The 12,862-nt window shown below is 39.2% G+C and overlaps 2 protein-coding genes across 2 annotated transcripts; both read right to left on the bottom strand.

The window, feature by feature from the left end:
* Window positions 1–1,468, bottom strand: LOC134821661 (uncharacterized). Its single transcript, XM_063832365.1, has 2 exons — window positions 229–1,468; window positions 1–56 (listed from the first exon to the last, which is right to left on the bottom strand). The coding sequence occupies exons 1-2, from the start codon at window positions 1,466–1,468 to the stop codon at window positions 1–3; spliced, it is 1,296 nt and encodes a 431-aa protein (XP_063688435.1).
* Window positions 1,469–9,141: 7,673 nt separating this feature from the next.
* On the bottom strand, window positions 9,142–11,690 carry LOC134821876 (uncharacterized). The gene is made up of 2 exons (XM_063832686.1): window positions 10,172–11,690; window positions 9,142–9,337 (listed from the first exon to the last, which is right to left on the bottom strand). Exons 1-2 carry the CDS (start codon window positions 11,676–11,678, stop codon window positions 9,291–9,293), a joined length of 1,554 nt encoding a protein of 517 aa, XP_063688756.1. The 5' UTR covers window positions 11,679–11,690; the 3' UTR covers window positions 9,142–9,290.
* Between the last annotated feature and the right edge of the window lie 1,172 nt (window positions 11,691–12,862).

Here is a 12,862-nt window from a genome sequence, read left to right as displayed (position 1 = left end):
TCAGTACCAATATCTGTTGAGTTGTTGACCTTCCTGGTCTGAATCCATTCTGGTTTCTACGCAGAATTGTCTCGATTTCTGGCTTCAACCGGTTTAGAACCATCTTGTTTAGAGACTTGGCAACTAGGGATGACAAGCTTATTCCCCGATAGTTCATTGGTTCGCTAAGGTCGCCCTTCTTTGGAATTGGTATGATGTTGGCAGTTGACCATTGGTCTGGTTTCTCACCTTTCAATAGAGCATTGTTACAGAAGTCTAAGACAATTTGATCAAGGTCGCATCGTTTTAAGACTTCTGGGGCTATGTTGTCGTCACCCCATGCTTTCCCTTCCTTTATGCTGGACTTTGCTTTCCTGTACTCATCCAACGTAAACGGTTCTGTTCCGATATTCAGAGGTGGGTGGACTGGATCAATATCCTCTTCCGCGTTCTCTACCGTCGGTGGTGAGCCGAGAAGAGTAGCAAAATAGTCCTTCCATTTCTGAACCCTTTCCGTTGGTGAGTTTCCCTTGATTTTGCCAGTATATGATGGAGCTTTACCTGTGATCTTGTTGATCATGGTCCAGCTTTTAGCATGTCTGCCCTGCCAACTTGCTTCCTCCAGTTCCCGGACCTGCCCCTCCAGCAGGTGCTCTTTGGCTGCTTGATAAGCATCGCCTAGCTTCTGTTTGCCCTCTTGAACAGCTATTCGGTTGTCTTCTGTAGCATCTGAGTGGTATTTTATGCTACATTCCCTCAGCTTCAGCCTGGCAATTTCAACACTTGGAGTCGCTGAGATTTTACATCTTTTCTTTTTCTCCTTTTCAGGTAGTAAAAGTCGAGAAGTTGTCCTATTCGCATCAATAAAGCATTGGTACCTTTCTGTTGCCGTCTGATCATCCTTTTCAAGTATGGAAAAGCGGTTTTTAACTTCCACTGTGTACCTCTCTTGTAGAGCGATATCAGTTTTAAGTTTAGACCAGTCCAGAACCGGAGCCCTCTTCTCCGTCTTGCTTATCCGTAGACTAAGCTTTACCCTTGCTACGACTACTCTGTGATCCGAGCCAATACTGTGGAAACTACCATATGCTTCGGAGTTCTTGACGGAGTTCCGCCATTTCTTCCGGCAAATGATGAAGTCGATTTGAGATTTACTTTGACTCATATCTGAGAGATATGTCCAGAGTTTACCTCTTCGCTTCTGAAATCTGGTGTTTGTGATTTCTAGCTGTCGCTCCAACAGCATATCCTCTAGCAGTCTACCATTTCGGTTTGCTGGACCCTTGTGGAAGGATGTCCAGTTTCCTGATGATGAGACATGCGCATTGAGGTCTCCTACAACGAATAGTAAGTTGTGGGCTGGTATCTGGTCGATGGCACCACCAAGGCTGTCGTAGTAGTTTTCTGCTTCGTCGACAGTCGCCCCCTCTGTCGGGCTATAAGTCACAATAACAGTTGTGACCGGGTTCCCTGCAAAGTTGGCTACCATCGTCCTCCTGTCATGTGAGTATACACTAATCAATGAGTTGAATACTGTCTTTTTGTCCAAGACAATACCAACCCCACCAGCAGCCGCCCCATTGCTGGTTCTCCATGCCGAAGTTGTTATGAGGTGAGAGCTTCCAAGATCTTGATACTCGATTTCAGTGCTATGTACTACCCGATGCTCCTGAATGCCCAAAATATGTACGCCACTATCCCTCATGCATACACCCAGCTCATCCCTCTTGTATTGTTCTCTTATTGTTCGTACATTAAGAGTTCCTACAAGAATTTCCTTCTGGCCACGTAGTAGTAGGGTACCAGCCTTTGAAAGAGTTGGAGCAGGAGATTTGGGTGTGACCCGCCGGTCGAGAGATTAAGGTGTGTGCCCGAGGTAAATACCCCACACACCATGTGTTGAGTCTACGGCGGCGCCCGGCCAATAGGCAGGTCACAAATTGTTTTGCCAGACTTGTATAACCGCATCATAGTACTCAAGCGAACAACCATCCCCCTGTTCGCTAGGGCCGTTACTGCAGAAAGCCTCACGTCTAGAACAATTGATCATTTGTCGCTCCTGATCCTAGAGCATCCTTGTCTCGTTACTTGTCACATGCACTTTTTCTAAAGAGGAACTGTATAGTGATATACAGAAAGAAAATCTGTAGTAGATTTTCAAAGGCGACTGATAATATTGCGGACGCCACACCAGCAATATGACAACCATACCATAATCCAACATTCCCATGCACCTTTATAGTTTAGAGTGCTTAGCACTATCCCAACTGCCAATATATTGCCAAAACGTTTTTGCCCAACAGAAATGCCAACTATAGTTATAGTGTTATACACTGTGCCTCAAATAATTTGATCAAAGCCGAGGATATGTGGGATGGTGCAGTAGGACGGTAGAATGCAAGTGTGGAAGTGAGGATGTGGGATGATAGGCCGGTATATGTAGTGTAGTGCTGACACCTAACTAGGACTGAGTGCAGTAGGACGGTAGAATGCAAGTGTGGAAGTGAGGATGTGGGATGATAGGCCGGTATATGTAGTGTAGTGCTGACACCTAACTAGGACTGAGTGCAGTAGGACGGTAGAATGCAAGTGTGGAAGTTAGAGAAATACTAAAGTGCTAAGTAACGTGATGGGCTATATGTTAGAGAAATACTAAAGTGCTAAGTAACGTGATGGGCTATATGTTAGAGAAATACTAAAGTGCTAAGTAACGTGATGGGCTATATGTTAGAGAAATACTAAAGTGCTAAGTAACGTGATGGGCTATATATTAGAGAAATACTAAAGTGCTAAGTAACGTGATGGGCTATATGTTAGAGAAATACTAAAGTGCTAAGTAACGTGATGGGCTATATGTTAGAGAAATACTAAAGTGCTAAGTAACGTGATGGTCATTGATTGGGAAATCTAGTTTGCTTAGAGACATTGTCTTAAGTCTCATTCAGACGTATATAAAACAAAGAAAGGGTACATAACCTGAGGTGAAGTTGAGTCCAAAAGGAGGGAGAGATCAGGATTGGATCATGATGAACCGGCACCAAGACGATTAAAGGGCAAACCGATACAAGGCACGAGCTTGTGGCGGATGGAATTTATATTATGGCTCCAGATCCTCATGCCAGGAGGACCGCCAATAAACCAATTATTCGCCTGGTTAGCTTATGATTTAAATGGCCTATCTTAAGCTCGTGCAGCTATCTGGGTCACGGAGCTCAATGTCCTACTGACTTACTTGATTTAAGGCGGGTAGTATTCCCGAGATCCATTGACAACAGCTTTCTCCACAGCTTTCTGTCCTCCATCAGTCTAGCTATCTCATCTACTGATTTCAGCCCAGTATCTGCTTTTAGGTTATCTAGTAGTGTTAAGTAAGGTCGCCCCCTGTTAGTATGCCCATGACTCGGCTTCCAGAGGATCAGTTTGTTCAGAGTCAGCTCCGGATGTCGGTGAGCATGACCTGCAAGTCTGAGCCTTCGTTGGGTTATCTTGGAGCTGATTTTGGGAAGATCACCGTACAGGCTGTGGTTGCGGACATGGTCTCGATATTAATTGATGTTAAGGGCCATTCTTAACATTCGTGTATAGCAACCATCAACCATCTTCTCTAGCCTTTTCGTCATAGTCCAAGTCTCAGAACCGTATAGAAGCACCGACTCGACTAGTGCTGTGAACACTCTGGTCTTGATAGACTTTCTAAGGTTAGCTTTCCAAAGTTTTTTGAGAGTGTGGAATGCTCCCCATGCTCTTCCTTTCCTAACCCTGATATCACTCTCACTGTCTCTGATTCTAGAACCAAGATAAGTAAAGTCTTCCACGTGCTCTATTGTGTTGTTACCCAGGGACTTGATGGTATCAGGGTTCTCAATGTTCTGAGTAATGAATTTGGTTTTCCCTTCATTCATTTTAAGTCCCACTGTAGCAGCAACTCTTTCTACCTCTAGCATCAGCATCTCTGCCTCCTTTACAGTATCTGCTATCAGAGCAATGTCATCTGCAAAACCAGTGTCTGTTATCTTCTCCGCCGTGACTCTCTTACTCCGATAAGGCTTAACGGTAAATGTCCTACCAGGACTATAGTCTTAATGCGTAAATTGTAAGGCCGTCCGTACGGCTTAGGAGGTGCTCAATATTTGCTCGTTGCTCATTACGAATATTGATTGGTCGTTAATTTCAAGTTGACTTTTTCGATACTAATAAAATACTTGAATAAAGGTGACACTAACGTCAAATGGCAAGGATTTAAATAGTTATATAATATATAAGCATCGTCAAACAAAATAAACAATAATAAAGTTGATCAACCTATTGAAGGTAAAACGATGGTGACGATGCATTACAACATGCTTGTGATTAAGAATGAGGATGATGAGGCCTTAGACTTTTGAGGTTTATTACCTAGCAGAGGATGAACTAGGTCGATAAACCATAAAGTTGGTAGGGGATGACTTTTGAAAGTTATAAGTTATTGGTTACCAAAACTGTAACGAGGAAGCGTTCTACGGGGATGGTGATTGGTGAGGTGAATAAAATCATCCGAACTAAAATTGTTCGGGTCAAAAATCCCTTACTCCGTGGAGCACAGGAATTTTTGGATCCCAGACTTCCCAAGCCTTATAAATTGTGTTGAAATCTTTAGTGGATTTGTGCTTGGAAGTGGCAACAGGGGCTTGCCCTTTTCCCAGGAAATTTCTTTATATAATTCAGAGAATTGTTTTTGTACACTGTACGACCGCCCACGTGCAAATAAATAAGAAATAGGTAGTTGCATAATATTTCTTTATAAAACTTTTCAAATCGAAATTTTAGTCAACGTGTTTTGGAGCCAGTTCATTTTACGTCTTTAGGAGGGCTGTTAGCGTGATCTGATTGGCTAAATTAGCGTCAAGCTCAAGTCGGCTTCCCTAATACTGCTGGTAATTTGGGTTCGCACTGGGGATGCTTTAAAGCTTTAAGAGTTCTACGTTTGCATTATCCTATAGGTCTTTCCAAACAAGCTTAAAACGGGCTCTATTACACCAATTTATAAAAAAGGAGACTCACGATGCCTTGATAACTATCGACCTGTTTAGTGTTTCTACATTACCGATATTTGGAAAAATACTTGAAAAAATAATTTATAATAGGTTATATAATTACCTCAGTGCTATGAACGTGATTTATGATCGACAATTTGGTTTTAGAAAACAACACTCAACATCTCATGCCGTAAACTATTCTGTCAATAAAATACTTAATGAGATTGAACAGAAAAATCATGTAATTGGAATATTTATTGATCTAAGTATAGCATTTGACACAATTGAGCACGATAAACTCCTGCATAAACTTGAACACTATGGAGTAAGAGGTATTGCACTAAAAACTCTTGCTAGCTATTCGATCTAACAAACCGTAGCCAAGTAACTTCTTTTCAAACTGAAAAGTCGGACAAGTGTTCAGTTGAGTATGGTGTACCCCAGGGGTCAGTGTTAGGACCTCTACTATTTCTGATTTATATAAATGATATTGTGAGCTCCTCAAGCTTGGCTGAATTCGTCCTGTTTGCTGATGATACAAATATTTTTGTGATAGGTAGTTCAGCACAGGAAGCTTTTGAAAAAGCTTTAATCATGTAATGAAACAAGTCAGTAACTATATGGAGTCTAACAAGTTACATATAAATGCAGGCAAAAGTTGTTATATGCATTTTCAGCCAGGTTTGTCAAGAGCAACACAGACCTGTGCCAGAACACGGCCCTTTAACAGGAATCTAACGATTTTAATAGATGGCAAAAAGCTTGAAAAAGTTCAATGTACAAAGTTTCTTGGGGTGATAATAGACGAACAGCTAAGCTGGGAACCACATCTTAATCATTTATCTTTAAAGCTGAACTCCAGTATTGTATCGATTAAGAGAATTTGCAAATTCATTCCCAAATCTGAATATTTGAAACTATACAATGCTCTTTTTATGTCACATCTTAGCTATTGTATAAGTTGCTGGGGTGGGATCCCTAAACATAAGCTGAATAAAATCTTTGCAATTCAAAAACGATGTATAAGACTGCTATTTGGTAACATTCCCAATTTTGATCATAAAGAATACTATTTAACCTGTGCACGTTCAAGAACTTATAACGAACATATGGCTAGCAAGAACTACTGTCTAGAACACACTAAACCGCTATTCACCGAGCAGAAAATTATGAACCTGGAGAATCTGCACATGTACCATACATTTATGGAACTATTCAAAATTCTTAAATTTGATGTCCCCCAGTCGATTAAAGATCTTTTCAAGTTCTGTCCTAGAAATGAAAAACTTCGTCTGATTGTCCCATTACTGAGGTTAGATATCTCCCAACAGAACTTTTTGTACACCTCTAAGAAAATTTGGAATGACCTCAGCCCCCTGCCCCTATGTATTCGAAATATGTGATGCTAATGTAGATGGGATAATAATCCCGGGTTCTTCCAAGAATTCAGACTTATCAGCTTCGTCAGGTGTTATTAAATCTAACCTTAAAAAGCACTTGCTATCCCTCCAAAATCGAGATGACCCTAGTACATGGTAACTAATCTATATTATATCTCAAACTCTACATCCGGTACGGCTATGCACACATGATATCTCTCTCTGCCATGAAACATGGCTAACCTTTTAAACTGTGATTCAAAACCTAAAGCTAAACTAAAACTCAACTGGGCTCTCCTTTGTCACCAAACTAAACCAATAAGTAATTTTAGATTATTATATTTTTCTATATTTGTATAATAAGTATATTGACGTAGTGGATGGTTGAGGGGGTTTCAAGCACAGGTCACTCTCAAATCCTAAAGATAAGCAGTGGCCTTCGGTACTTAAAACCTCTTCAAACCTCCCCTGATTTATTTATTATTGATATTGTTTGATTGTGCCGTAAAAATAATTATTTGTTTTATTAAATATTTGTTTTATTATATATTTGAGACTAAAACCGACAGGAACAACCGAAAAGTAAAAGTTATGGCAAGTGATGAGAAATTGGATGAATACATAATTGCAGGACGCAACGTAGTATGTATGACGTAGAAAAGTTTACTAATACAGCTCTTCATAAAAATTAATCAGAAAAATCGGCCTTAACAAATCGATTAAAAGATTAAAAGCATAAATGTCTTTAACGGGTGACTTTCCCAAAATATCTGTTCCATATATTGGGTCCAACTCGGTGCGCGTCCTGGTAGGTTGTAAACCTACAAAATGTCTTTGTGGTTACTGGTTTTTAAACAAAATAATTACTCTAAGCACCACGGCCAAAAAAACTAATAGTGAAGGTTGATGTCAAAAACAATGAAATTGAAAAGGCCGTAAAGGCTTTAAATCTTACTTACAATATCACTAAAAAGTTGTGTACTGTAAGTCTGACCCATACACCATAGTATTAGTAACTTGAATGTCAGACAACTGTAGATAATCTTTTAACTTTGAATTTTCCTGAATTTTCCAAACGAAACGATAGGGCGGACGCACTATAAGTGAATGTATTAGAAACGAATAAAAAACTGAGGTTTAACGTGTGAGGGAAGCTTTTCATGGCGCCCTGGTCTGTTGCCATGGAGAACGCGTGCATGTGACGAGATTACGTCCTGCGCTTTGGGCTTGATCAATCCTCAACGGTTACCTTATTTTTCATTCGCCATTCATTATCCGTGAAAGTGTTCGAGGGCCTTAGCTCATATTTAATAGTTTGCGGTTAAGTCTAAGATATAAGGAATTTCGCTGGATTGTACAACTTTCGTCTTGGTAGATTCCAAACACAAGGAAATTTTCCTTCTGGTTGGTAATATACTCAATGATGGAAGTATAGTGTATTGGCTATGCCCCGCTTACTAGTTTAGCTCTTTCTAGTCCCCTGCTACACGGCATGTAAACAGGGATTGACTAGTTAGAGGCGGTCCGTGTAGGCCTTACACTGTGCTTTCAGCAATACTCATAAGGTATAATTTCCACAAAACTTTAAGTTTACAGCGTTTACTGTTCACGGTATTCACTGATCCGCGTTCATTTATACTTTTATATCACTATAATAAAGCATACTGATAACAAATTTTGCTATGATTAAGGAAACTTATCCTATGAGTATGGCTATTCCATTACTTCTGACCTCAATCATGTTTTGTTCTATTTACACTGAACTCGATAATCGGTCGCTGGACATAGACTCCGTCAAAATGGTGAACTTTTAGTCAGCTCATATTTGAAAATGGGAAAATTGGAACGGTTTGATAAATGTCCATTTCTCTAAGTTTTCGCCAGAAGTCTTGCTCCCAGAACCTCAATCGTGACTTGTACTATCCTTTGTTAACCCACTAATTGTTCTCATTTTAAGATTAACTACCGGTGGCTGTAGCAATATCATGGCGGTTACCCCAGGCTTTAAGTATAATGTTCATATACATAAATCTTAATAATAGAGATGCAGCAGAATTACAGGCTGAGCACCGCCCAGTAAAAGTACTAAGTACAGCTGCTACTATACCCGGTATAATTCTGAATATCAATATATCAGTCATATTTTGTGATATCCAAATAAATTTCGCCTTGCGGGATATGTCACATATATGGGAAAGCTAATTTTAATTGACTGGTTATGGGTTATATTATATCAAAATTATAAAAAAAAATTCCATTTCGTTGAAATTGTTTTTGATTTTCAATTTTCAAAATATTTTACACTTTCGTATTAAGAATAAGAGAAATAAAAACAACGATTAGTATTACCGGTGTCGCAGAAGTTAAATCATTCACATATGATCAGTTAGAGTTATCAATAATAATATAAGTTATATTACTATTAGTCATACTTGTATACTTATAGTGTGCAGTACCGTGTTTGGTCTCCCGTCAGATTTTACAGACGAATAATTTATTCGAGTTTATTATATACGTTATAATTGCTGTACTGTAGGCACGGGTTACACTAGTCATCTAATATTTGCAATCTCTTTGCATTTTTGCCATGAAATTATTTCACATTTCTAACTTATAAAAATGCTTTCCTAGATTTAGGAAACTAATTTGCAATTGTTACAGTAAAAATTAAAATCTAGATAAAGATGTATTATTCATGCTAATTTTTCGCGTTCAAAGTCAAACTATTAAGTTTTTGTTAGATTTGAGGAGATTTTGTTTCAAAGTCCGTTACGTGTTCAGAGGTAATATCTGGAGTCACTGAAAGAGATCCACAGAATAAATCAAGGCTCTCACGTACAGATCTAACCAGACCCCTCTCGCGCTTGCAGTAGCGCCCAACCGCCATTATATGCGTCACGTAGCATGCGAAGTCCGGCTAAGTATAGAGGTCCGTGTTATCAAGTTCTCTTTTGATCACGTCACCTGAAGAAGTGTTTGTTAATAATAATAATATTAATAATATAAAAGTTTATTGCATATCATAATCATGTTACAGACTAGTATTTAATCATTTTCAATATATTTTAACACCTAAAAATAAGATCTAAAGTTTCATCAATCTAATCCTACGTTTGTATTTTTGTAACGTTTTTAATTTTTATAATCCTTTTATGATTTATCACTCCATAAACAAGAAATGCGGCCGCTTTTCTTTTGTGGATGGCCGCTCAATTTCCCGATCCGTGATGGCGTATTTATCATATTCCATACAACCTGGGGACGGCCCAGTCTTTACTGTTTATATAAACATGCAAATATGGCGAAGTGACATGCCGACTGCCGAGCGCCGCCCAGTTAATATAATTTTTTATTGAATTTGAAAATCGTGTATACTTCTAAGCTATGTAACCATATGTTTATTGTTTATGCAACCTGGCACGGATCTGTGCAAAATAGTAATACTAACTCAAAATAATAATAATATGCTATCAATTAGTGCCTAGTGGGATACGTACATGATGAAATTAATAATTTACTTGGTTGGTTTAGCGCCGCGCGCCAACAATTATATAATTCAGATTATCACGCAAAATAACTTTGCGCAGGTAGTCACATGGGCGATAACAGTGCTCGCAGGCACGTACGCACGCACGCACGCACGCACGCACGCTCGCAGGCACGGTCGCAAAGCTACCATATACAAAAAAAAACCTCGATCGCTAACCCTTGTCCTTGACTCTTTTGTGCCTTCGGCACGAGTCATGGATCGGGAAAAAATGTAACGTTTGAAAAATAATATTTATAGATCTTACTGACCTGGTGTATCCAACGGGAAGGGTTTACTACTTGTGGTTACAGCTCTTTTCTTAGTTATCCAGATTCCGCTGGAAACCCTCCCTGATACCATCGTCATTTTGTAGGGGGCAGAAAATTCGCTTATTTCCTCAATAACTTTTACAACTAAGATCGATTGTGCCGGAATGTTAAATTTCGTTGTAGTTTGAAGAGCATTGCTCTCTTTGGTAAAAAATTCTTTCATTTCTTTCCATGTTTCTGATTGGTTTTTCTCAGCGGTTGTAGATATGGTCACTGGAATGTCAGGAAGCGTGATATTAGCCCCTGCAGTCAACTTCCAGCCAGATGTACGCTCGTAGGTACTCGTGAAAGTAGATGTCTTTTCAGATGATTCACTCAATGTTAACGTATAGTCAGTAATCACATCAGTTGGGTTATCGTGAGTTGATGCTGGTATTTGCATGCATCTCACTGGTTCCTTTTTTTTGATGTTCTCTTCATCCAGGATAAACCCATCTTTTACTACCTCATCTTTTGCGTAGAAAGTATATGTCACTCCATAAGACAATACGAAATTGTTAATACAAGAGGTGAATGAGAAGACTTTTATAGTTTTTCCATTTCCAACACTCTGTAGGTTTGTAATAAAATCTCTTGCTTCGATTGCCTGTGCTTCCCAAGAGTTCAAATTATTTATTCCCTCCTTCATCATATATCCGTTTAAGTCTCCGAAATTAGGGAGTGACTCGTTCCACCACGCAGAGAAGATCGCTTGTCCAGTAGCGGCATTATTATGCGCGTCTATCGCAATTATTTGTCCTGCCTTAGCCCCTTTGTTTTCTAGCTCACTGATAATTCTTTCTGCGGCACCGTTCCAGTCATTATCTCTTACCTCGCAGTGCTTTATGATTTGCTTTTCCCTTATAATAGGCCTAGATATATTGAGTTTCGGCACGCCGAGCATATCCATTGTCAATTTGCCGGTGATAACTGGACCCATCAGTGGAGGCATTATTCCATGACCGCCACCCGGTAATTCAATTGGTATTTCATTTATCACTGCAGGGGTTGGGATCGCGGAGTTGGGATCGCCCCATATTGTCAACTCAAAATTGTTGTGGTAGTAGTATTTGTCGAAGTAGAAGACAAATAAAACGGCCATACTACTGGTATTGATAAACGGCGCTATTGGAGTTATAGGTAAGCTTAAGCTGCAGGAGGCTGTGATGGAAATGACATCTCTTGGCTCCAACATAGAGACAAACTGATCTGCTTGGTTGTAGAAGTTTTCCCATGAGAATGAATTGTTTATCAGTTTGTACTTTATATGGGTTTTCTCCTCGGTCGTCTCGAACCTGTCATCCCAATATGCTGTGAGGTGACACAAAGAATTGATTTCTCCCTCGCAGTGAGCATCTATCCATAGTATAGACCCTTTCTTTACCCCTCTATCCCACAATGTAGATGTCAGATCGGTTGCTGCACCTTCCCAGGTATAACTTTTCACTAAGAGTGTGATGATTGTCATTACCAATATCCTGCTAAATTGAAATGATGACACAATTAATATCAGTTCGTATTAAACATAGCATGAAAAAGCTTAGTGACAACAGAATGATTTACCTTGGGCATGTTCAACTATTGTAACTTAAACTATAAGTGTACGCATAATTTAAAAATTTCTGGGACTGTGCACAACAAAATCTTGCTGGATTTTTCATTTCTCATTGCCAGATTCTCATCCTGATAGCAAATCCGAATTTTGCTATCAGAGAATCTGGCAATAAGAAATGAAAAAATGTTCCGAATTGAAAGACTGCAATTTGCATTCATTTTCTTGTTCCTTTTAGTTTTACGAACAACACTTATTTCATAAAAAATGCTGGCAGGCCCTAATACTAATAATATGCATGAGCAAAATGCTCAAAAAGGTTTGCGGTAAACTGTATGCCATTAATTGAGGATGTCGATCCTTCGCAGCTCAACGTGACCCAGTCAGTGGTGCATCTCGCTGATATAACGCGCTGCCAGGGGTGTAGACTGTAGAAATGATTTTCTTCATAAGGGGGCCAAATTCAAAATATAACGTTTTCTATAACTATAACTATAAAATTAAGTATATGATAATGAAACCAATCACATCCACAGCCTTCCGAATTTAGGTACGGACTTGGATGATGATTAATCACTCTACACTCGACTGTCACGTGACTTTTTTAACCCGTTCTGTAGCTGGTCCTGAGCGACTTTTCGAAATCCTAGCCATCTAATCTGATCCCAACCGTAACCCTAACCCTATCTTTAACAAAAGCATACACTAAAACCCTAACCCTAACGAGAAATTAGACTTACTTCCTTATACGGTCATATCACGTGATCGAGACAGTTTTTCGCCAATATCTCGTCAGGGGACAATTTTAAATCTAACCCTATATGTCACTGTCAGGGGGGTGATTCGAAAATACTTGGTTTCAACTGTCGGGGGCCCTTTTAGAAAATTCGAAGATCGATTGTGGTTTAGCACGTACTACTACTACATTATAAAAACTTTAAGATTTAGAAGCTGAAACTTCCGAATTCATAATGACAAACGCTAAAATAAAAACAAAAAAACCGTCGGAGAATTCAAAGTATACACAGTATGACTAAAGCAATAAAGTTTTCTGAAAATGATGATCTAACAAAGTTGAGTAAACACTAATACTAATAACT

The sequence above is a fragment of the Bolinopsis microptera genome, chromosome 10 (genome assembly GCF_026151205.1).
Source record: "Bolinopsis microptera isolate Bmic1 chromosome 10, MBARI_Bmic_1.0, whole genome shotgun sequence".
In the NCBI taxonomy this organism is placed as follows: Eukaryota; Metazoa; Ctenophora; class Tentaculata; order Lobata; family Bolinopsidae; genus Bolinopsis; species Bolinopsis microptera.
Note: the sequence above shows the minus strand (reverse complement) of the source record. Positions and strands in the feature narration are given on the sequence as shown.